This window comes from Haliotis rubra, unplaced genomic scaffold, assembly GCF_003918875.1.
Source record: "Haliotis rubra isolate DU_JTF1 unplaced genomic scaffold, ASM391887v1 Scf116, whole genome shotgun sequence".
Classification (NCBI taxonomy): Eukaryota; Metazoa; Mollusca; class Gastropoda; order Lepetellida; family Haliotidae; genus Haliotis; species Haliotis rubra.
Window position 1 is genome coordinate 929,833 of NW_025765070.1, and position 27,137 is coordinate 956,969.

At 38.5% G+C, this 27,137-nt stretch overlaps 1 protein-coding gene and 1 long non-coding RNA gene across 4 annotated transcripts in view; one reads left to right on the forward strand and one right to left on the reverse strand.

Annotated features, from left to right (window-relative positions):
* Positions 1–22,335, reverse strand: part of LOC124256139 (GTP cyclohydrolase 1-like) — an 80,818-nt gene extending 58,483 nt beyond the window's left edge. For all 3 annotated transcript variants that reach the window (XM_046690105.1, XM_046690099.1, XM_046690112.1), the window contains exon 1: positions 21,867–22,335. In XM_046690105.1, the coding sequence (XP_046546061.1) occupies positions 21,867–22,236 (370 nt within the window). In that variant the 5' untranslated portion in view covers positions 22,237–22,335. The remainder of the gene's footprint in view (positions 1–21,866) is intronic.
* Positions 10,119–11,213, forward strand: LOC124256164. The gene is made up of 2 exons (XR_006892840.1): positions 10,119–10,170; positions 10,930–11,213. It is a non-coding gene; the product is annotated as an uncharacterized LOC124256164 (long non-coding RNA).
* Positions 22,336–27,137: the final 4,802 nt, after the last annotated feature.

Here is a 27,137-nt window from a genome sequence, read left to right on the forward strand (position 1 = left end):
GCAGTCTGTCTTGAAAACAACCCGTCCCGGGCGGTCGGGCAGGCAGGTATTTCGAACGCTGCTATAATGCTTCCCTAACATTTGTCATGAAATATGTATGTATATAAGCACGTGCATCTTTGGGGTATAAGACATCAGACCTTCAAGTCATCTTCAGAGACCATGTCCCGATTATCGCAGGAATCCAGAGAGGGAGCCATTGGAATGGTACAGATGGGTGTCACTCATGCACATGTTGCAGCGACCTTTGGCTGTACACGTTTAACCACCATGAGGTTGGTGACCCGCTACAGACAAACAGGGCGGACAGTAGACAGGTCCAGAAGTGGTCACCACCTCCAACGAGAACCACTACTTACGTACCCTGCACCTGAGAAATCGTTTTCTACCTGTGACTTCATCATCAGCAACTGGGCTTGGGCATCCTATCAGTCGACGAACAGCAGCACGACAACTCAGACAATACGGTATCCACGCCTTCAAGCCCTACCTTAGTGTACAGCTGACGCTTCAACATCGACGTCAACGTCTTCGATGGGCATGCACAGTTAGCCAGTGGCAAAACAGACAGTGGCAGAGAGTGATGTTCTCAGGCGAAAGCAGGTTCCAGCTGTTCAGGAATGATGGCAGGGTTCGTGTCTACAGACGCCGTGGAGGGCGTGTGCAACGTTGTTGCGTACAGGAAGTGGAACTGTTTTGTGGCGGAGGTGTTATGGTTTGGGGTGGCATATGTGATGATATGAAGACAGATCTTGGTGTGGTGAATGGTAATCTCACTGCTCAATGATGCATTGATCAAATTCTGTGTCCGGTTCTGCTACCATTCCTATGTCAACGCCGTAACCGCATCATGTTCCAGCAGGACAACGCCCGTCCTCATACAGCACATATTGTCATGCATGTTCTACAGAGCCCTTGTTCCTGGAAACCGACGTAATGATAATGATAAAAACATATGAATTTATAGAGCACCTGCTTCCAAAAAGTATTTGCTCAACGGCGTAAGCTTGTCCAAGCCCTTCAAGAAGCATGGTGAAGGATCCCTGCCCAAGGTATATGGCGTAAGCTTGTCCAAGCCCTTCAAGAAGCATGGTGAAGGATCCCTGCCCAAGGTATACGGCGTAAGCTTGTCCAAGCCCTTCAAGAAGCATGGTGAAGGATCCCTGCCCAAGGTATCACGGCGTAAGCTTGTCCAAGCCCTTCAAGAAGCATGGTGAAGGATCCCTGCCCAAGGTATACGGCGTCTGGCGTTCCCAGCACATTGTACAGATAGGGCTTGCATTGATGCCCACGGTGGACATACCAGATACTGACCACGTATGTTATTTTGTTTGCATCTGTGATCGAATACTGGACACTTCATTCCTTCATTTATAGACCCAATGGACTTATTATTGTTGCTACTCGAAGGAAATGAATGATTGCATGTTGCCCATACACCTCTTATTAAAATTCACTGTCCTTTTTCATAATGGTGGTTTGTCGTGTAATATCAGTGATTTCGATTTGGTATCGTTTCTTTCGCCCGTTAGTTTATAATAAAAAAAAAAAAAGTTTATAAAATGATAAAAATACGTCATATAGTAACAATGCACGTATGAAGATCGGTTTGCCTTAATTGGAATTGAGTTCATTTAATTAATTAGACAATCATGTTCAGTGTCGTTTAACCTCTGACTTGATCCACTTTGTTAAAAAAATAATCTTCTAATTGTTTGATCTGCATTCTAGAAGTTGGTGGGTCAAATATTAAGCATACAACTATATTTTCACTGGCTCTCCAACCCTCAGGACCATCCTCCAAGCCAATGACAGTAACCCACCCTCCAAAAATCAAGCCCCCAAAGGAGTGATCTACAAGATTAATTGTGAATGTGGCGACTCCTATATAGGTAAAACCTCCCGTCCCGTTGATATCTGCATAAAAGAACATAAAACCTCAACAGCCAAAGCAGACAGCAAATCAGCCCTCTCCGCTCACCAACAGAAATTCCCTACCCATCAAATCGAGTTTGATAAATTCGAAATCCTATCAACCAAGAATCAGGACTTCTCAAAAAGAAAACTTTTGGAAGCCATCGATATCCGCCGCCACAAACTTTTGATCAACAGAGACCAAGGATACTACAAATCATCAGCCTATGAAGAATTAATCAAACTAAAGACTCTATCAAAGCACTCTATCAGCTTGTTATTACAACTTAATCTCCCTCCGGAGAGAGGAAGGTCGCGGGTTCGATCCCCGACCGCGTCATACCAAAAGACGTTAAAATATGGTACTTGTTGGTCCCTGCCTGGCGCTCGGCATTAATGGGTACAGCAAGGACTGGTCGGCTCGGAGTCAGTATAATGTGTCTGAGTGGGGTATTCATGCTTCACTGCGGCATGGTCTCTCAGTGGGCTAGCACTATAAAACCAGCTTAAGTCTGGGCTAGTACAAGCAGCCGCATACACACATACACACGTATGCACGTCGTCATATGAGCGAAATATTCTCAAGCACGACGTAAAACCCAATTTCACCTCACCTCACCTTAATCTCCCTTTCTTCGGCATGATAAGACAGAACAGTCTAATCAACTGTTGCATATGAGGCTATTCTAATAATATGTGTTTTATTATAAATAATGTGAAGAATTGGTGAAAATATATTTCACACAAAACAGGAGTTACCTCCCCTAATAAAATGACGATTTTCCACTCGAATTGTCCCTTTAAAGAACCACTAAACTTTGTTTTTTGTTACTCTTTTAACCATTACATATGAAAGATTTGTGGTTAGTCTTATGCGGAACACCAAATTTATTCTTTAAAAACTTGTGGTTAATTAATACCGAGCGATTAAAAGTGGCCAAAAAGTCGCCTGCTTCCCTCTCACCCGCCAACGAAACCACAGACAGGTTACGTAACTCTGTCGCCAGAGTACTGCAGTGACGTCATATGAGGAACTATTTTCAGTTAGTTGTATAGAAAGTGTGTAGCACGCTCATCATTTTGATGATTTCTCGACATGAACGGCAATTTGACATGCCGAATCGTTGCTTTGTCGCCAATTGCTCCTAGGGGTCAGGTGATGGTGTCACCATGCACAGATTTCCACAGGACCCGCGGTTAGTTCGCTAAATGGGTTATGTTTGCGAGTCGCGCGGCGAAGCGTTGTAAGAAGCCTGAAATGATATCTTACTTGTGTTCAGATCGCTTCACGGAAGTTAAAGAATCAAAACTACTTACTAGTTATAGTAAGATATGTATATGATTGATGACCATAAAGATTTTCCATAACACAACTTGTAACATAACGATTTCTTCCTCGGAAGTGAGGTTGTGGTCGGTAACAATAATATTGTAAGTAGTATTATATTGACACCCACCTCGCTGCCAGGAGAGAAATTGTTATGTTATACGCTATGTCATGCAAAATCCTATTGGCCATCAATAAAATATATATTTTACTACCAGTAGAAAGTAGTTTTGATTTTGTAACTCGGTGAAAACAAACCTAAATAGCATTTATCCACAGACTGGCGGATGTTCCCGACAGGGCTACCATTTTGAAAATCGTAAAGTCTGTTAGAATTAATGAGATTATAGTTTGTTTTCATCAAGTTAGAAAATCAAAACTACTTTCTACTCGTAGTTAAATATGTATTTGAATCATAACCAAAAGGATTTTGCATGACAACTTATAACATAACGATTTCTTCCACGGAAGCGAGGTGGGGGTCGAAGTCACAATACTACGCGATAAATTTCTTGCTACATTCACATGGTTAATGTCCACTCACCAGTATGTAGATACTAGTCAATGTGCGTCTTTATATTTGGTCTTATAATCCTAATTAGTTTATTATCATACTTTTATGCATTTTGAAACTAAATAAAAAGCTGACGATCTGCTGATACTTATAGTGAATTTATAACAACTGTAATATCTAGACATTTTATAGTTTGCCAATGTGAATCATAATTCGCACACACACCCTAGTGTATGTTGTCTGTCTCATTACACTTCACGACGAAAACAATGATTCTGTTGAATGCTACGACAAATGAATAAAAAACAAAATGCAAATATTAAAATTAAAACAGATTATAGGAACAATATCAGGCCATTACCTTGTTTGAGGAATGTATCCATCAATATCCACAAAACTGTTCCAAATGAAGTGTCTTTTAACAGTTTAATATACGAAAAAGTGATAAATCTTTTCAGGTATTGGTGTATAGTCTCATTGGTCACCCAAGATAGCACACCTGGCAACTAATTGCATAATATCCGCCTTTCATTAAAAACAGTAATTTAGTTAGCCAATAATGGGCAATCAATCAATGTATTGCCGGTTAATCCTTTGAAAGAAGGACGTTGTTTTTTACGCAGACACCGACACGGCAGAGTGTATTCAGTATAGATTAGTAAATCTACATACATAAACACTACCTTTTGACAATTCCGCTGTGTAAGATAAAAGTAATTAATCAATCAGCGTGTTATCGGTTAATCCTTTGATCGATGTTTATAATGTTGAATATTTACTCCAGACACAAGAAATGCCAAATGGGAACCTTTGTCGGGTAATCTAAGTGTGTTACCACTAATTATACCTGTTATAAATTCATTAACTGACTATCAAGTGAATGATGACAAATAACAAGTGTAGGTTTATACCACCTAACACGGGTTACAACAAGGGAGTATTAATTGCTGTATTGCATGTGAAAACTTATGGGCCGACACTGTTTTGAGAATACAAACAGATTTTTACATGACATGATTAAATATCGAGGTAAAAAAACACAGAAATGGGATCAATTTGGATCAGTCATTATACAAATAGGGCCTAACGACACCAATCAATTGTGTCAGAAGCGTCTATGAAAACAAGTTGTAACTCGGGAAACTAGGCAAAGCAGGAAACAAAATTAAATGCCAGTAAATTGTGAGAACATATAGCTTTCATTTTCCACAACAATTGTCACGATTTCAGGTTTATACAAGCCTGTAAACAAGATAATTTACCCCCTAAAATGTAGATGAATTCTACATCGGCCCTCAAAGCTATTCCTCATATGACGTCACAGAGTCGCACCGCTCTGATTGGTTGAAATTTCGTTCGCGGGTGAGAATTGTGCACTGTTGTCAAAAAGGTCGATTTAAGTCAATTAAAGGTCGAAATGAGTAGTTTTAATGACGGGGTTTCATTTATAACGATGCCAGTTAGTGATTTATGTATTTTTACCCCCCTAGGGTTTATGTGACCTTTAACAACACTGTTATTTGAGGTTTGTTTAAACACACTTAATTCCATTCAGTAATTAGATCCAGTCTTATCAAATTATATGTTATATGTGAGTGTACCTTCTACATTTTCCGAGAATCATATTACAGTAGTTAAAATTTGTGTAATAAAGTAAATACGGTAAATACTTACATAAATGCTTATTTTCATACTGTCTGGTGTTCAACATACACATACAATGAAATGATAGCTGGAAATTCACCAGTAACGGATACACAGATCAACCTGCTGTTGTATATATATTAATAAACTAGCAAGTTATAAAGAGAATTATATTCTTATTACTTGTATTTATGTTAAATACGGTACATTTGATGTTTTTAATTACAAATCATCTATATCATGAATAAGTGGAGAACTAAATATTTAATTTATGTGATAAATGCCCTACTACGTGACATCTCTATGTGTAGTGTACTCATTCAATCGCTCTTGGGACAAATTAACATGCATGTGCGTTTTGGCGGGAAAAATAAAATTTTCATTATACAGTCCTATACTTTTGATATCTTAAAATACATATTATGGGGATTACAAAACAGAAGAGTTAGCTTTTATTGCAATTTGTTCTAGGTTGAGCTGTATATGAGCTAGGATGACTGGACTATGCTACTGGAAGGAATTTTCCCATGTCCGTTGCATTTGCTACAACATGAACATGGTATGAACCAACATCACCAAAACATGGGTACCCAACCAACAAATGTCATTTCTAGGGAACACTTTGTACCTAATCAAGCTCAATGAAACTCAACTTGGAGGCTTGGAATATATTGTTGAACCAGAAAGCAAGCTGTACAAAACATAAATTTCACAATTTACTGTCACAGATACAAAACACAAGATTATATTTGCTATAAATAGAGAATCTCAACCAAGTGTCTACTGATATCAATTATATCAACATGAGTTGATAAGTTACAAATATCCGAGGCTTGCCAAGGATATTTTTACCTTTATCAACGAGTGTTGATATAATTGATATCAGTAGACACGAGGGTGAAATTCTATTTATCATCAAAAATCATTCTTTGTGTAGTTTTCAATGAAAAATGTACATCTCTCAACATTGTACTACCATTAGACTTGCAGTGCAGCGATGTCATAGCATTGTGACCTCACCAAGTTCATCACGTCATAGCATTGTCAGGGCATTGTAAAAAATCTACTGTCAAAATGATATCTCCTAGGAGATCACAGTTTTGGGTGATCAATGCCATTCCCAAATCCAGTTCCACTGTGTCAGTATTTCCTGATGTCAGCCTTCATGTGTCCAGCGGTGTGGACAATGACATTCAGTGTGGTTGTGCTCTCATGGATACACTGCTGAGTGAAGCTTACAGCCAACTTTGTCTCTCCTTGCAGACTAGTGTTTTCTGAATAATCAGAGAGTTAAACCCCAACCTGTAGCATAACAGCACACAACCTATATTTCACTGATGGAATACAGTCAGACCTCGTTAATACGAACACTTTGGTTTTTTAAAAAAAACGTTCGGATAGTGAAACGTTCGTACTGCTGAAACCACAGTATATGCACCGAGTTACTTCCCCTTGATACAACTACAACTTAAATAAAATTATTTTTGAATGAAAATGCAAGCTTACATTTATAACGTCCAGACAAACCACGAAAAAAGCAACAACTATGGCGATTTTTTCCATTTGTGACATGTCATAACATGCCCGTGCCTTTTTCTTTTATATTTTCATTTCTACGTCATCAGAAAATTATTATAAAAAGATTTCTTAAATAATATGTATGGTCACCTATTTCCCGATATCTGTGGCTTGCCTCTCGGTAGCATGACATAACAACGGAAAATACCTCCTTTTTCTCGAAGCTTCGTATGAGTAAAAGGGAGGCGAATCGTTTGATGTCGGGTATCGTTCGAAAGCTCTGAACATCAACAACATCACTGAACCCTTGCCGAGAGTATTTTCACAGTTGAAAGAAGCGATTTTATTGGATACAAATTGGTTTCTAATGATGCTTTTTCACTACAGTCTGCTATAAGGGTCGTGATTGGTCAAAATCAGACACGTGACCTAAGGCAGCCAATCATATTACGGCATACCATCCCCGTAAACGAAAACTTTTAGATTTAGACAAATTTTGGGTAAAATAATGCTATTTTGAACATATTAAGCAAGAAATCGCTACCTATACGTAAATTATGGAAATTATTGGACGTATCGTGCTAGGTTATGACCTGTGACAAAAATGCTTCATGTATATATTTTGTTGATTTTATTCATTAGTTTATTCTATTTATTTAATGAATTCCTCGAAACATCGTTACTTTGCTCTTTTTACAATGTTATTGTGGACCTGCTGCAGAAGCATGTGTCTGAGTCGCTAAGTCGCTAAACAAACAACATGTCACTTTGGGTGGACCAGTCAGCAGCGCGGTCAACTTCAATCGTTCGGATTAACGCAGCTATTTACAACGTAATTAGTCCAATCCGTTCCGACTGACCAGCGTTCGGAGGCGGAAACTGAATCATCGGATTAACGAGGTGTCAATTATATACAATATATAGGGAGATGATTCGGTGCCCAGTGAGTAGCGTTCGGAAGTCGGTGTATTCGGATTAACGAGGGCCGGATTACCGCGGCCTGACTGTACATCTACCCTTTCAGAAAAGTAACGTTGTGATCATAAGTGAGCTACTAACAATGGTAACCACCAAGTGTCAAAAAATACACAAAAAATATTTCTATGAAATATGTGATGACTTCTGAAATAGTGTATTTACATCAACCAGTTCCAAACTGAAGGACATTGTGTTGGTCCTTTATTCAACATAGACATCATGTATGAAAGAGTATTGGGTAGATGTATATCATTAATCAAGAGTAAAAGATTTGATCACATCCAAGGGTTTTCAAAACCAAACAAAAGAATAACTTAATAAAAACAAGAATAATGCTTGGTACACTAATTTGTGAAAACAATTAACTTTACAATGATATCACTGACTGACTGACTGAGTTAAGTTTTACGCCGCTTTTAGCAATATTCCAGCAATATCACGGCGGGGGGACACCAGAAATGGGCTTCACACATTGTACAATGATATCAATAAAAATGAGAATGATTATTAGAAACTTGTAGATTTTTGTGTTTTCAGTTGTGAAGCAATACAGAAAACACAACAACTGAATATTATATGTGCACTTGAATTTAGGGAAATAGTCAAATTGTTTTTATTTATTTAAGTCAGATTACCTCTGTTATGCATTTTGTTCATTAATTTAAAGTAAGAATATGTTAAAATCAAAGTACCAGCAATGGTGTAATATGTTATATTTTCAAATTACTTTTTTGGGTAGACATGTGGAGGATATTTCAAACATTTAATGCATCAGTGACAAAGTTGATGTGTGATGCAATTCCCTATTTTGGCCTGTGCTTACACCTTCGTGTGCTCTGTAATGACATAACTTGTTTAATTTGGTCATTTGTATGTGGTAGCAAAACTACACGAATATGGTCTTCAACACAATTATCAGCTGGTTGAATCAGCTGAATATTGACTTTCAGTTTATTCATAACTTGATAAAACCTTTTTTGAAAAGTGCATCTATCCAACAGTAGCTCATAGCCATCAATCTGTATTGACCTATGAGTGGTGCAGTTACTCTCCCATGAAACATGACTGCAGCCATTAAGATTGTCTCAGGAAGACAAATTTCCAACCTATAAGTCCCACTGTAACATACATTATATTTGGGATGACACTTTCTCAACCATCAAAAAGGTTCTAGAATCTGTACTTTACTGAGAAGGTATCATCCCAAACATAATGTATGTTACAGTTTATATAGTTATAGCTGGCATGGAATATTAGCAGTTCGTCTCTCTGAAACATTGTACACATCAGTACAGAAAAGGGTACATTTGACCACTTAATAAAAGTAGCTGTACCACAGCCCCCCACTAATTGACTAGATTTGGCTAATTACCCTGGAATATTTTCTTTATTAGTATACTACAGAAAAACTATTGAATCTTTTTCAGTTATTTTTTCTGATATGTTTAGACAACACATTAAAGTAAATAATATCAAATAATGGTGTTTGTTGTTTGTTCAGTTCATTAGTGACAGCGAGGTGAATGTCAGCTTTGTCAATCTGTCAAAGGTCCTGTCCTTTGGACCGTTTGATGGCAGTGCCCAGTTTCGTCGGGGTATTTTCAAAGCACCGTGGTGCTGCTGTTTTGAGATGAAATGTCATAAAAGTTGGTGGACAATAAGATCAGAAGATGGTCTTTCATGTGGAATAATTTATATTTCAACGAATGAAGCGGAACGGTGTGGAATTGGCGTTTGAAAAACTCCCCCATTTTCAAGTACTCGCCATTTGCAAGGTAAGTCCGTTTTCAATCTGTAACATCGCTTAGCATAAAGAGCAACATTTCCCCTTTATTGTGATTTATATATCAACAATATTAAAATTGGGTAAAACAGCGTGAGATCGTATTATATGAAAGTAGTGCCGTTCAAAACGTGCCATTTTCACCGCCCTGAGCCCGACGTGCTAGCACAAACAGCAGCGCTCAGCAGTCCGTAGATCACTAACAGTTTCGGCTACTGTCTCTCAGTCACAATGTCAAACAGTTAATGCATAGCGAATTATCATATATTATTATATATTTTACAATTATGCAAAAGATCCTGTAATTAAAATGGCACAATTATTTCTGTTGGTAAAATAATGATTTTAGATACTATATTCCTCAGATCACTGCATCAGAATTTGTCCCGTTGTATTATTGGGTATGTTTTAACTGAATCACTGGTAGATCGCCGGGGAGGTGTGCACAGCTGATTGCTATTTCCGGCTTTGTGTACGAGACAAATACGCACGGTAATCTTAATCCAAGCATATAATACAGTGCCTAGCATATACAAATTAGGACTGAAATGGTAGATAATCTTGTCTTGTGATCTTTAATTGCAAATTTGACTTGTGCACTGACATGGTTAGATTGTTTTGATAACGTCTGCTTTTTAGTAGGGTCGCGGGGTAATGTCAATCGAAGTGTAACAACACTAACGATCTACAGGCGACACACCATTATGTTTATTCTAAGTAACGGTTGTGTTTTATTGTCTATTCCCCAAGCATCAATGATCAATGTTATTTCGAATTTCCGGTAATGTGGTGTGATTTTTAGATTGCCTGTAAAATAGACCGAAAACAATGGACATCACTTACACACACTGACATTCACACTGAACTTTTTCAACATACCCACAGTACGTTTATTTCAATTTTTAGATGTTACTGTACATAACATTAATATCTTTAAAAAGAAATCAATATTTGAAGGGACCCCTAATGTAGGGGCAATGGTTTAATCTGCATTTAGTACATTCCTGTGCACAGAAATTATTTCTTTATTGGTTGATTTTGAAAGTACATTTGTCAGTGTAAGTTCTGAAAAGTTCATAACATTCTGCTGATTTTTCAGCTGGTGAAACACAGGTAAACTGAAATTCCATGAATACAAGCAATACTTATTGCAACTGAACATCTGGAAAGTAAAAACAAAACAGTAACAAAATATAATCATGCAAAAAAACTAAAATATATTTTATATTTCTTTTGTTGGTGACATTGCAGGTATTGGGCTGTATAATCATGTGAGGAAGTGTCAAGTCCAGTGAAGAAAGTAACTTTCTAACAGACAATATTGTGAACATTGTTATTCCTTTATTGTATTCAAGCTGAGACAGACAATTTTGTGTGATGCATTTGATTTTTGTGTGGACAATGAAATTTCTACTTATGTCAGTCAAAACAACTGATTTAAATATTCATAAGTTTTGACTGTGATATTGCTATCTGTCAAGTTTACATTGGTCATGTTTAATGAGTACATCAAGAATAAATATGTTTGAAAAGTATGAGTGTGTTTGTTGTTTATGTAATGATATTTAGGAGTGATCTTTGTAGGAATTCCTGGGTTAAAGACAGTGTACTTCCCATGGAGTCATGGTCCATATTACTCGGGCACTCACTATTCATTCAATTTTTGGCTTGAATCTTTGGAATAACTCTTAATCCATTGGATTTATGTGAATTCTGAAATCAGTGGTATCCAATTACCCTATGTACCAAATTGTGTTTAAATACACCAACAAACAGCAAAGTTTTGGAAAAATTTAGATATTTTTGAAGAAAAAAGCGGTCAGCGACTTTCCAGTAATTATGAACAAAATTGAGCTAGACCGGGACCCCGAATTTCGATGCTTTATTTGCCTCTAAAATAGTTATTTATGGTCCGATTTTAAAAAGGAAAAGTGATCTGAAATCAGTAGAATGTCAGCTATCAGACAATGCTATTTATATTCTGTTATCTGCAATATGAAAAAATCATGTGGTATAGCTAATAAAAGGCATTGTGTGTAATCAGAACTATAAAAACTGTCTGATGAAAGCGGGTAATCAACAGAAAAAGAGATAACTCTCAACAACATTGCCAAATGTTGCCAGAATGAAGACTATGTGTAAAATCTGGCATGAACTTTTAAGAATGGTCAGTGTTATTATAAAATGATTGTTTGGAATTGTACCTCTGTAAACAATATTGTAACTGTCTTTTCAGTCAAGATGTTTTCTATTACTATCTGATCAAAGTTGTTACATCTGAAAGCATTATTTCAAACTGTACATTTGTCTTCATCCTATTCATCTGTGTTATTTGTTGTCAGTCTCCTACTATTGTTATTGTAAATCTGCTGCACACCACTACTTAGTATAGTATGCATAAATGTCCATCTATATGGTGCCACATTGATAGTCTACATCAACACAGGAGTTATTGCTCTAAACCCGCAGTTGTCATCTATAAGGTTCCATGCATTCTTATCACTGACCTTGGACATAAACAAAGCAATCATGTACATCAAGTCTGCAGATGTTTCAAAATGAACAATCATATTCCTTCATGTTTTAAGAATGGTTCAAGCAGGAAGTTTAGATGGTGATGTACGTAAGAATATACCACACTGCCGATGAATTTTGAGAAAAGTCAAGAGAAACGAAAAATTACATTTCTACATTGTCAAAAATTGTATATTCTTGTGTATTAGTATACCAGTGGCAACGTTGCAATCACTATATCTATAAACATGATAAACATGTTCCCAGTGGCCTGAAGGCACACTTAGAAATCACAGCATTACATCCAATTAAAAAGTGTTATGAACATGCTACTTGTATAAAGTCAGTGATGAATGAATTCTTGCACTATATATTCATGATAAACACAGATTAAAGCAAACTTTATGTACATAATTTCAAATTAACCCATTGCTCTTTTTCACAAGAAAGAGTTTTCTTGTCTGTACACATACATCCAAAGCGGCGCCCCTCAAGATTTACATGAGTGAACTTTGAGACATTTGAAACACATTAAACTTTTCATCCCCATCCTTGGTGGGAGCAAGCATGCCAAGTTTGAGCTTAACTGGTCTACAGTAAAAACATGTCTACAGCAGGATTTTACGAAACGTATTTCTAAAAGACTCTCAAACTATTATCATACAAGTCAAGCTTTACACAATTTTTATGGGTGACCCTCCGAATTCAGTTCAATCAAATCGATTTGATAAGCAAACAATGATAGTTTTCGGTGATAGTTTGACTTTAACAGAGCTGTCAGATTGTTCCAGAGAACTCAAGAGGAGACAGTAATCCTGGCTGTTTGAATTGAGCTATGCTGTAGTTGCATTTGGTGGTGTAAGATACACAGTTACATACTGAGAATGATTAACACAAACATCATGCCAATGAAGTGATTTGTTGGGACTCACCTTTGCAAGTGATAAATTGTCACAAAGTTCACAAATGTTGCGAGTAAATAATCATACATTTTTCATGCTAAAGGCCTTCATTAAATATTTCGTTCAGTTCATGTTAATAACTGAACGTTACAGTGAATAAATCACAAGTGCGATTATTTGTTCAATATACTGGAGTTTGCTATGACTGAATTTAACAGTGGAAATATACTATTTATTAACTTATCATATAAATGGCAATACAACACAAAACAAAACAATAAAAACTTGGCAAAACTCTTGCTTTTTGATTTACACAAAGAAATATTAAATTTTCATGACTCCCAAATATTGAAAATTACTCCCAAAAACAAATATTGTGAGTCACCATGACTCCCATTTTTCAACGTCTGTGTAAAACCAAGGTCTACAGACACCAGACATCATGGTACCAGGCTCCAGAGAACTGACTATGACGGGCTTACTTGGCATTCAGTAAAATGACAAAATGATTAAGTAACTTCACAGACATATTTAACGGCGTACTCAGTTTGGTCCAGTGAAAGTGTTCTAGAGTTCCTCCCCAACTGCAGCAGAAACACCATGCATGGGGCTCAGAGTGGGACTGCCACAGCAGTTGGCAATCCCTTCCAAAAATAAAATAATATACAATGAATTTATTGTCCAAGACGTTGAAAGTGACTGGCACAATGTTGCTCCGCCATGAATATTCAATACCAAATCAGTGAAAAAACCCATATCAATCATAAATCAATAGGCAATTACTCTTAGTGATTGCTTTGCATGAATAAACATTGTCATTTAGGGTAGAAGACAAGAGCTCTTGGAGCCACAGCACATGGAATCAATGAAGCACAATCTCATGTGGTGGCTCACGCTTCTTTACGGACATATTTCTGTGTTGCATGTTGCTTCACCAGTGACATGACTGTGTGGCTATGGCCGCTTGTATTTTGTACTGAAGTGTGAAAATCAACAGCCATTTCTCAAAATCTCTGATGCCAACCCCCATTTTTTACTGTTTCATATCTGTAATTTATTTCATAGTTTAAATCAAACAAAATGATCAATAATATTAACTGACTGCCATATATTTGAAATGTTTTCACTCAGTACAACATATATGAACATTTCATGAGGTAGGTAGTACTGTTTTTTGCGGTCATCTTTCACTTTTTATACTTTTTTACTATGAATGTGCACATATGAAATAATGGAACTGACAGCTGGAGTGAGTATGGTTTTACGCCACTTTTAGCAATAATCCTGAATTCACGGTTTATCACCACGGGGGACACCAGAAATGGGCTCAACACACTGTATCCATGTGGGGAATCGAACCCGAGACTCGGTGTGACAAGCCAACTAGGCTAGCCCACGGCCCCTGATGACTGGAACATAAACAGGTCCTAAAAGGACAAGTTGATGTGATATATTTGGTGACAAGCAAGTCCAGATATTGATATGTAGTGTCTGTTGTCAATCTGAGCATAATAGCCACGCAGATTTTGGGGTCAAGACAGATGTGTGAATGTAGTTTGTCAAAGGATTTTCCTGCAGGAGATCCACAAACTGTCTCTGAATATGAATCCCCTATACCGGTATTTAATTTTCATAGTTTGGAATGTTTTATGAGGCAGTGTTATTCATTGTAGAACAGTGTTGCAATAGTTTTACATAGTTTTTAATTTAAATTTAGGCAAATGTGTGCTAGTATATTATAAGCTGTTCACTGGTCTTGAGGGGGACATGGGCTGATGTACCCTCGATGTTTAGCTATGTTCCCTGAGCCCCAAGGGTGAGGGGAACATAAAGAAACATCGAGGGTACATCAACCCATGGGCCCCGAGGGACCAGTGAACAACGTATTTATTTGACCGAACACCTCAATGGCAATTTTTAACTGTTTGAAGCACGGGTATCTGATCATAGTATGGAGTAGAGCTGTGTATCGGTGCCTACGTGGCGAGACGATACATCACGATACCTGTTTAATGAGGCAAGACGATATATCAAGAAAGTATTGGCAAGGAACCTGCGAGACGATTATAATCACGATACAATGGTGGCAATACGATACGTATCCCGATACTTTACAATTCTAAAAACAGGACATATATGACAGATAAAATGACTGAATCTTTATTTGTTATACAGCAGAACATGTGTTACATTCACACACTTAAAAGGCTGTTCATGTAATAAAGTTTCAGCATTTAATGCTTAAGAAAATACAATCAAATATATTCAGCATACCTTGATCTAGGTTTCCCTTGGAAAGTTGTGTTTCTGCACAAAAGCTTTCACAGACAATTCATGTAATTTATACCAGAATCACTGAAAAAACCCTCTTAAGTATGCTTTCTAAATTGTATCTTCTCTTTCTTAACAAAGCTAAGACATCGTTCATAGTTGTTAATAAATGGTGTTATTTGTCAAACAACTAAAACATGTTTCAATTACTTAAAGACAAGTCTTTTACAGTTCAAAGAGATTGAAAATTGTTCACATTCTTTCACTGATACACCAACTCCACAAAGATGGCAGACACAAACAAATTCCTATAAGGTTCAGTTTGTTTTTAAAATTTAGAAGTATTTCAAAGAGACTCCCTTCCTAATCCTAATGTAATACTCCTTACAACTTTAAGTACAAAAAATATAGTATTTAAGTAGTATCGGGATATATCGTCTCTTGTGGCGATACATCGATGTATCAAGGACACTTGCGATATAAATATCCTGATATATCGCCTGAATGTGTTTTGAATCGATGCACTCGTATCGCGTAGTTGACGATGCAAACATCGATACTATCTAAGAATCGTTACACCACTAGTATGGAGTACCATTCACAGGATGAGGGACAGATTCCAGGCCACTGGTAGAGAACAGGACAGACCTTGCTCTGGAAGACCCATAAAAACATCAAGGGCTGTTGACCGATATGTAATGCTCCAAGCCCTTCGGAACCGATTCCGCTGTAGAGGATAAAGAAAGTGGGACTAAACGGGTACTTGCAGAACCTATGGTGGTCTTGCTTAGACAGCTCTGAGTGCAAAGCATCAGATAATATGTATCATCTTTCCCGAGAAACATAGGAAACAATCTATGTGCTTCACCTCCTTGTCCTGAAGAGGATTATAGTTGCCTGGGAGCGACAAACATCTTCCCAGGCATGTGTCAAAGACATCCCCAATAAATTGGAGTCATTGGGTCTCCATGACTTTTTATGTTGATGATCGATCAGAGTTGACGAAGCAATGATGTGGTGGACTGGCTTTGTTGCTGAAGAATCTGACTTTCCTCATACACCTGTATGCAAAGCAAAGAAACTTTTGATGAGATAGATAGGTTTATATAGATACACATCTTGGGAGGCTGATCATGTAGCCTCCTGGTGTGCTGGACAAATGAAGTGCTGGCAGCTGAATCTCCAGGTACATTCGATGAGGAGGGACAGATGTCAGGAGCATCAATGCTAAGATTGGCAGTCTGTCACCCTCAGTCAAGGTGATGGAGTAGAAGTCATGTTCAGAAAGGCAGCATGTGTGCTTCTTAAATTACATTTGTGACGTCATTCCATTGTCTGCTCGCTCCATTACTTTTCAGGAATGGAGTGATGTTTACCAGTTTCAAATTAAAGCCTTCATTTTGTCAATTTGACATTTAATTTTGATAACAGAAATATTCCCATACTTTGAATGTAATTTAAGTAGGGTAATATCCTCGTAACTCTCCATTCCTTAAAAATAATGTGCCTCGGCCCCTCCATTATTTTTAAGGAATGGAGACTTACTCGGACATTATCCTCTACATCATATGTGCTTGGGAAGATATTTTAATAATCATATTTGTATCATAATGAAAAACACCCTAAAAATATTACCAGTTGTTGGCAATACGAGGGTCCTTTGATGCAGAAACATCTTGTGCGTGATCAGAACTACGATTACTATATATTGAAAAATGAGTAAGTTTGATTCTGATTAAACAACTTCCAGCCAATGCATGTCTTGAAGATTTGTGAAATATTCTGTACTAAAATGTGAACTGAGAACTCCCAGTATAACAGATAAACAGGATCAACACAATCACTTTCAGATTACACCATTCAAGGACAAAGAAATTAACCTGTGAGATAACACTTGTTAAGAATGGTTGTATAAAGTGGTATGTTGAAAGAGCACAAAACTCAAAGTTAGTACAAGTACAAGGCCAACTCTTTTATGTAATATGTTTCACAGATATATTCCAGCTTTTCCCACACAAGATGGGTCAGAATAAAATATAGAATTAAATGGCAACTTCAACTATTATTGTTTCTTGTGCAGTGCATGGTAAGTGCAAAACAATTACAACAAGTGTTTGCCACTAACATGGCATTGTCTTCTGCCGCTAAAGAAGAATGAAATATAACATATTTACTAGTTTTTATCTTTCGGTCACATACAAGATTTTTTGAGTGATGTAGTTTTTAGTCATGACAAGACAAGAAATTAGTAAAATCTGAATATTTTTTATATTTGTATACTTATCCTGCACTACTTACTTCCTGCACTTATTGTTTACGACTCGAAATGTGGCTTGCCAGATGATGTTGAAAAACGTAGAACTGTAATCACTTCCTGGTTTCAGATGCTCACACGTCCCCTTGATTTTTTCTAGAACTTCGGTTGTAGGACCAGAGGAGGAAACGCTTGGAGACCTTGCCAGGATAGGCTGAAGGCATCCAATGCCCATGCCGCTGAATCCGGGACTGGCGACACATACACAGGTAGTTGATGATTTTGACTGGTTGCGAACAGGTCTATGTTTGGAGAGCCCAAGGCGTGACTCCTTATGTAGCATCCATTCTGTGGGAGTCTGTGCTGAACTCTCAGAGGAATGTGTAAGTCGTCTACTAGTTAAACAGACAAAATGTTTGGTCTTGGAGAAACTGTGACCTGGTTGACCCGTTTCCTGATGAACCAGAGAACCGTTGTGTTGTCTGTGGCGACCGTAGCCGTTGCCCAGCGACGGATAGCAAGGATCACTGCCTCCAGCTCCAAACTGTTGATGTTCCAACTATGTTGATGGCTTAAGTAAAGGTAGTCTGTCTCACAGTCCCTGATCCATATTATTTTCCTTTCTGCCAAGACCTATCTGCAGTGCTCAAGCCCTAAATAAAGCAAGTTAGATTTCCTCATATCTGAATCTCTGGTCTCCCTGGGGCTCCTTTTCAATTTAAAAGGGATTGTTTGTTACTATCAAAATTATATATATTCAGAGACTAAGCGTTAGTCTAAACTAAAGGCTCACCTGTCTGATCTAGTAAATGGGGACCCCTACCTTGCATGGAGGCATCCACGAAAAGTTGTTAGTCTGGCACTCCCTCTGTCAAAGAGACTCCTCCTAAGACATTCAATGGGCGAGTCCACAAAAGGAGGTAGTAATATAAATGAGACAGATGAATGTCCGCCTAGCGGATGTACAGCGGAAGAAACCGCTGTAGGGGACAAAATTGAAGTCTGGTAAGATCTTGCATCGATGTTAACAGTCCGAGAAGCACCTGGTACTCGCGGAGAGACAATGGTTCTGAGAGCGCACGTAGGATCAGAGTTTGAATCTGATATCGTCTGTCCGGAAGAATCTGAACTTGGTTCTTGTCGGTTTGGAAGAGACCTCCTATGAACGTCTGATTGTGTGACGGGACAAGTTCCCGACTTATCCAGAGTGACAAACCAGTTGGTATAACAGACGGAGGGTGAAATCCCATTGTTGTATAAGAAGCAGCCAGTCTGAAAAGTGCATGTGGCAATCATCCAGATATGTGTCGAAATTGATGCCCCTCAAATGAAGATACCGGGAAGTAGGAGTTGTGATATGAGTGAACAACCACAGGGCCGTTGAAATTCCAAATGGGAGGACACCCCATTGGAAATGTTGATTGTTGAAATAAAAGCGCAGGTACTTCCTGTCGCTGGGGCGTATTGGAACATGGAGGTATGCGTACTGTAGGTCCAAGTTAATGAGGAAATCGTTGACGCATATCATAGATTTGAGGTAGTCGAGGGATGCCATTCAGAAGTGCGGAGGACGTTCCAGATAGGTCTTGTTGAAATATGACAGGCTGTGGATCATCCTCAGTTTCTTGAAACATTTCTTTGGTACCAAGAATATTGGAGAGTAAAACCCTGGTGTTGTGACAGGTTGAGGGATTAATTCCAGGGCTCTCTTCTCCAACAGAATACCTATGTTCTCCGCTAGAAGGTCGCGTTGAATCTGGGAGTGACTGTGCTGTCGCAGTAGCACAGTCAGAGGTGGATCAGTGAGGAGAGGGAGCCGAAACCACTGCCTCAATATGTCTGTGACGTAGGGATCCTCTCGGATTGACCAATTGGCCAAGAAAATTCCTATTCTCCCACCTACCAGTGTAGGGTAAATTGGAACGACTGGAGGTGGGAGTGTCCAGTTGTGCACATCCCTCATTTCACTTGTCCCTACATCTGTCGCCCTGGAAGGAGGTACAGTGACGTTGATATCCTCCTCCGTCCGGGCGGGGCTTGCCACCACGTCCCCTGCCACAAGTCGGGGCTTGATTTCTCGCTCACTGAACAGACTGACGTCAATGCTGGTATGTGTTTGATTGCAGTGATCATCACGTCTGGCTCTAGGCGCTCTGATGGACAAATTGAGAGACATCCCCTCAAAATCCACATCAAGTGTGGAGAGAATTTCCCTGACCGCTGCATGTGTTGGTAACATTAATGAAGGGGAATCCCAAATGGTTTGAGATTTTTCCACATCAGATCCCGGTGAAGGGAAGGAGGCCACCAAACAATCAGCAATCCAATCAAAAACGTGATCAAACCCGAGATGATTAGAACCCATGTCCTCCTCATAGTCCGGAGTGAAATCCAACGCACACAGTGACTTGGTTCGTTCCCAGCGCAACTTCGGCTGCGTTTAACAGTACTTCAGCCAGTTTATTGTATCAGTCGGAATTTTACAGTGAATGAATGAATGAATGAATTAAGAGCAAGAATTATATGTGAATGAATGAAAGAAATAAAGAAAAAGAACAAAAGAAATACATATGTGAATGAATGAAAGAATAAATGATACACCACGACCATCCCTCCCCAAACATGTTAAAGAACGCAAACTATCGCTAGAACACGTGTGTTAACATCAGCTGTCCTTTTTTTAAAAATCTACTCTGGGACATTTTTTGCATTAGTAATTAATTCAGATATCTTATTGCATGTGTGGAATGGCATGGACATTGACAGAATGTTAAGTGACACTGTCACACACCCCTCAAAAACAAGAAAGTTTAGAACTATCATGAAGCGTTGTAAACACCTTTCCAGTTTTGTCAAATACTAAGATCAACAAGAAAGAAAGAAGTTTTAGAACTATAACACTCAAGCATCACAAGCATCAATGGCAGATCAGAACAGATCGACGATATGTCATATTTTTCACACACCTCAAATACACCCAAACAATTTTTTTAAATTATAAAACTATCACTATTACTTGCAAACACCTTTCACCTGATGGTATATTCCCCTCATATTAATTAAAGGTGCATGTGAAAGATGTTTAAGAACAATAACTAGAAACACTCAAACAACGCCCTGTAGTATCACTATTACTTGCAAACACCTTTCAACTAAAGGTATATTTCCCTTCTAAAAATAAAACGAATATGTGAAAGAAGTTTTTAGCGATAGAATTTAGTCTTTCTTCGCTGTGTACCGAGAATTGAAGCCAGTGAGCTACAACATGCCGACTTGAAACTTTGCTACAAATCTACTGTACTAATACTGACACTAATAACAATTACTTGACTTAAAATGAAGTGACAGAATAGGTAACTTATCTTCTACATGTAGGTTTTCAGTTGTCACAACACTCAGCGAATGTAATCAGCTGTTGAAAATAAACCGGGCTCTATCTTAAAAAACTACGCTTCCGCCATATTGGATACAATGGTCACGTGACGAGCCGAGGCATACGCTAAGGGGCTTTTCGAGGAGTGACCACTCCCCGTTATATAGTCTCCCTGTTTAGAGTTATTTTTAGACCTTTCAAATAACCTTTATATTTATGCAATTTTATGTCATGCACATATTTCTTGTGTCATGTACTCACGGTCACATCTTTGCATTGGGTGAAAAATATGAAAAAAACTCATTGTGCATACCATCGTCTCCATAGTTCTCATGTTTAGGAAACAAATGTGGTCTTTACTCAAAGATCTTTTTACTCAAAGAAGAACAGTAACATGTTTCATTATAATAACATATTGAAAAGTGTTCCCCGCCATGATATTGCTGGAATATTGCTGGAATATTGCTAAAAGCAATGTAAAACCCAACTCAGTCACTCACTAATTGGAACCATCATAAAACTGCATGATTCTATGTTAAATTTAATCTACGAACTGATAGTACAATAGAGGTGGCAGGCCCCAGAAACAAAACAGTAAAGATGTGTCACCAAATGATCAAATGAACAGAAGAAAAGGATGACTTGACTCAAGATAGTTGGTAGTTAAAGCAAGTGAAATTCAACTAGTTCAAATGCCAGCGTACTTGTTTGCTAACTAAATTATGCTGGCAGGTAATAATTACCGAAAATTACACTGGAAAAAATGCATGAATCACTTCACACGAGACGATAATATTAACATCTGATTGACTTGAAAAGGAAAAAGTGTCGTGGAGTAAAGGGGGACTAGCATTGCGACAAGTACATGTATTACCTGAGATGCTTTCATTGTAGCCTTTGGTGAAAAACATCAATGCCTTAGCTGCTCGTACGGGTGTTCGAAGAAGGCCTTGTCTCGATGGATCCTCGCCTAAACCAACGAGGATTTTTTCGAAGTAATGAGATATTTCTTCAGCAACATCATCTTCGCTTTTTCCAGTTGCTCTGCCTGATTTGGCAGCTTTGACCACTCCGTTCTCCAGAGTTAACTGATGTCCAAGCAGCTGTAACTTAGATTCCTCCGGCTCTGGGTCAGTAGCACATAGGCTGGGGTGCTTCACCATTGTCAAACGTCTCAATTTATCTTCCAGTTCCTTATCGGGGTCAGGTACAAAACAATCTACGGTCATATTAGCATCACTCATAGTTGGTTCTGAATATTTGATATTGCCGCCGCTCTCAGATGATACTCTCGGTCTGTTACACAGGAGACTCAGCCACTATTGACGAATGCGTGTTATTTATAGAAACCATTCTGTGCCATGGTCTTTGATTGGTTGTAATATAACGAGTAAACAGGTGCGCGCAGTGATACTAACCGACTAACGAATAATTACACTGTTTCTGTTAGCAGCACGGGACATAGGGTTTCTCGCGAATGAATGCCAAAAGGCTACGTGGTGTGAGCTGACTGTGCCATTCGTCATCCTGGGGCGAATCCCACATGTACAATTTCACTTTACACATAAACGCCTGAAACAATCGCTAAAGAATTATCATTACAAAAAGCCATCAAGATTCAGACACCCAGTTATCTGCTGCTCCCAATAGATGCTGTCACCTTGTTTAATACATACATTACAGATTACATTATGTAATTTACACACAAATATATAAATATAGCACGCGTGTATATACTAATCTATTAAGACCGTCTCATAATGTGATCACTGGTCATGCAGTACATTAGATAAGTTGTAGCATGAGGGGTGTACGGGATTTTGTGCGTCTCGAGTTACAGACACTTGACGTGATTTCCATAGACTTACATGTTATTTCAGTGTAGCATAAATAATTTTCATGAAGTGAGTTCAGGATGGATCTTTGTAAAATTTGACAGGCAAATTTGAAATAATCTCTGCTCTGGGCACACAAATTCAGTCCGACCACTATTTAGAAGATAAAGCTACTCTGTTTTCAATTTTGCGGTCCTTTATCGGCGATTTAAGACCGCTAAATGTAATTTAAAACCGAGCGCGTGAGGTTTTAAATTAAACATTTAGTGGTCTTAAATCAACGATAAAGGACCGCAAAATTGAAACAGAGTAGCTTTATCTTCATTCTAGCACGACTGATAAGCGTTTTAAAACCGAACTGTTTGGCGCGCAAGAACACAAGGCGCGAAGGGAAATCGCTTGGAATCGTCCCGTTGAGGGACAGGTTGTGTAATGAACAAAATAAGACACTTTCAACAACAGAAATGCCTTATTTCAGGAACCAGTATGCTTGTATTTGTAACAAGTAGCATATATAAATAAAAAATACTGTTTATACTGTTAGCAAGTACAATTATTTGATTTTTCTCAAGCGAATTATTGATCTCCCCTACTGTATGACAATCGACTCGTCCAAATTCAAGCCGTGAACTCGCTAAGTTTAGTCGCCGCTAACTTTATTCACGGAAATAAATGTTGATAACCACCCTACTATTCCCAATTTGGAAAAGACCTGACATGCCACGTTTTATGTGGGATACATGGACAGTGGAAGTGGAAGGGCTGGGCATTACGGCCGGGGCGGAAGCGGTCAGGTTAGGACGTGTGGGCCGACGTGTGTTGTCGACGTCACAACACGTACATCTGGACCCGGTTTGAATATATACTGCCGCATTTGCGCTTCTGACGGATTTTCCAGCTTCGTAGTTTCTTCACTGGGATTAGGGTCAAGAAATTCTTCTTCAAACCATTCGCTTTTTACTTCAAAATCATCAAAGATGCTGCTGAGATAGAAATTGCCGATGTCCGACATGTTTCTTTACAAACAATAGGGTCCACGAGTTCGTTGTATTTATACGCGGTGAATCGGTCACTTTAATTGCGGTCTTAAACTGCCATTTTAAGTACGGTTTTGATGAGCTCTCAGTCAATCAGAATCGAGTATCACACAATTTGTCGTGGTAGAATTTACTAATGACATCACATTTATCACATTTATCAACTTGTGTATGGTTCCACAATGCACAATCCATTAGGCCGCCATGTTAGAGGAGTTCACGGCACTGTACACATGTTGATTAAATTGTTGCCATTCGATAAATAAGCAACGGAAAATAAACAAATTATGTGATTGTAGGTAAAATGATTCCTCACAAATGCGCAAAATTTGACTTGGATCCTACGAAAAGTAAATTCATGAAAATTATTTATGCTATATGACGCATCACGCGATGAAACCAAACTCGGGATGCATAAAACCCCCATATACCCCGAATCATAATGCTACAACGAATTTATCTTACCAAATGTTTAAATATATATCTCATTATGTAAATATAACATTGAAACAAACTGAAATTCAATCATGTATTTTACTGATTAGTCTATCCAAACCCCTAAGTCAGAATTAAGTGCTAAAAGGGACGTTTATAATTCGCCTCCGTGACTGACTGACTGACTGAGTTTAGTTTTACGCCGCTTTTAGCAATATTCCAGAAATATCACGGCGGGGGACACCAGAAATGGGCTTCACACATTGTGCCCATGTGGGGAATCGAACCCGGGGTCTTCGGCGTGACGAGCAAATGCTTTAACCACTAGGCTACCCCACCGCCTCCGTGAGAAAGCCTGTCTTGTAACTTGTATATTGATAAGAAAGTAAGATTGTTTATGGATAACAACTTCTTTTATTAATTATAATAAAAGATTTTGTTATCCATAAACAATCTTACTTTCTTATTAGTCACCAACTTCTAAATGCCAGTGAAACAAATCATTGTATATTGATAACTAAAATTGCCTTCTGATCATATTCTGTCCATTTTGGTAACACTTTTCAGTGTGGCATAAACAAAAGGGGAATATAGAGCCGACGTATATTTAGAATAGCACCATGTCTTGCTGACATATACTGAACACCCCTAGTCCAGTCAAAATATGAAAATATACCCCAAAAAAAAAAAAAAAATTGGTACAGAAACGATTTGTGCATTTTCAGCTTGTGAAAGTCTATATCAATAAGAACTAAAAAATTCCCTCCAATCATGATGCTAAACCTGATTTTGGGGGTAAAAATGATGTAAAAGTTGAATTTTCTGGGATTTTTTTTAAATACTCATTTGAGACAAAACTTACTTTTTTTGACTGAGTTTAGACTGAGAAGAGAATTTACTACCAATAAAGTGGTTGGAAAAGTAATATATACTGGGGTAAATATGAAAATAATTGACTTTTTACTATTTTTCATTTACGGACTCCTGGTTCTTTGCCACCTGGTTTGACTCACTCGAATTGCATGTGCAAAGGCAGGCTTGTCAGCTTCTCTGAGCAGATGTGGTGACTCAAACAAGGAAGGAGGGTAAGTACACAGTTCATAAGTGAACAGAGTTTTCTGAAACATAACCTTTTGCTGCTGTTAAAAGTCTCTGAAACAAAAGTTGAACATCAAATTTGGCTGGTTCCCCTTCCAGTCTAAGTAAACTTAGACTCCGTATTATTCGTCACACTGCTATACTGAGGCTAAGTTTACTTAGACTGGTTCCCCTTCAATTTCAACATGTGTGTTGTCACTCATGACAGTAATCTGGTCTTTCTTCTTGAATGTGAACTCCTGTACAATCTGCCCTTCCATCTTGTCAAGAATCTTCATTCCTACCTCTTTAGCTTCATCAGCATTACTATTAACAGAGATCACACCACTTGAAATGCTCTTTAACATTTCCATATCAGGGTTTCTGTCAGTGAGATATTCAGTTATGGCTTCTGTGTCCTTCCGATCTCTCTGCTGCCTTGCATTGCTGCTCTCCTTGTGCTGTTCACTTCTATTGTATGCTTGTCCTGTCAGCTGCTGCATTGCATGAATAAATCATATGCCCCTGGATTAGACACTTTCAGATTTTGTATGCTCATCAGGTATACATACACTGATTTCAGGTAGAGGTTATGGCCCGCAGCCGCAAAATATGACAGCATGCGTTGAAGTGTTTTCAGATGGAGTAACCAATCACCTGTTCTTTCTGCTTAATTAATGTTCTGAGGATTTCTACCATTTCCATGTACTGCAGCAAGAGCTTTGCAGTTCTCCCTTTACTCACTGCACTGCAGTGTTTATTTAACCGCTCAGGCACCCTTGTCAGCAAAGGGGATGTGCATGCCACTTCAAGGTCCAACCTTCCAGCTACAATCTCATCAAATACCTTTGCAGTAGACAAAAGATCAATTTCTGGTTTCCAAATATCTACAGCTTCTGTTTCTTGTGCAGTCTGTGCGGGTTCCTGTTCATTACTTCCAGTGCCATGTGATTCCTGCTCCGTGTCATCACTGTCAATTGGGTCAGGTCCATCATCAGTCCTGTTCAGTTCAACATCAAATGCTTGAGATACCAGCAGTGATTGTAGAGCCATGTCCACGAGTCCATGACCTCTTATCGCTCGGGCAAGGGCCTTCCCGGTCAACATATAGGTGACTGCGTTCTCAGAGTACACGATCTCTATGGTCAGACATGATCTGTCCGATGCAACCAAGAAAGCTCATTTCAACATGAAGACCTCCTAATCTCAAAATGAACTTGTGCAGATCACTTGTGTCGGGTTCAACAGAGATGATATTTGTGGCTTTCCACCAGAGTGGCTGATCGAAAGTGAGTACTGGAGTGACGTTGTACTTCTTTGCCTGGTCTCTTATAAACAGCAATGTTGTGTAGATGCAACTTTTATCATTATGATTGAGGGCGATCATTCGCATGGAGGTAATGCAGCTTGGACCAGGAAATGTACCATTCTTGTGAATCATTTGCATAGTTCCATTCCATGAAGGTGTGAGTGAACGGAGCAGCCAGGCTGTCTTTCACAGTATGTTTACACTTGGTGTTTTGTCATCACATTCAATTTGAGAGAGCATGCCATACTTCAGATGAGACAGTTTCTTTGTACTATAATAATGTACTTTGATGGTTCCAATGTCTTTGAGATCCTGATCACTTGCCTTTATCTTGGGTACATGTCTACGTATTTTAGATCCTGGAGTAGCGGCCGCAATAATCCCCATCCCGTGAAAGGTGCCATATCCGTCTATGGTCCTGATGTTATGGTCGATGTTATCGGCAACAAACT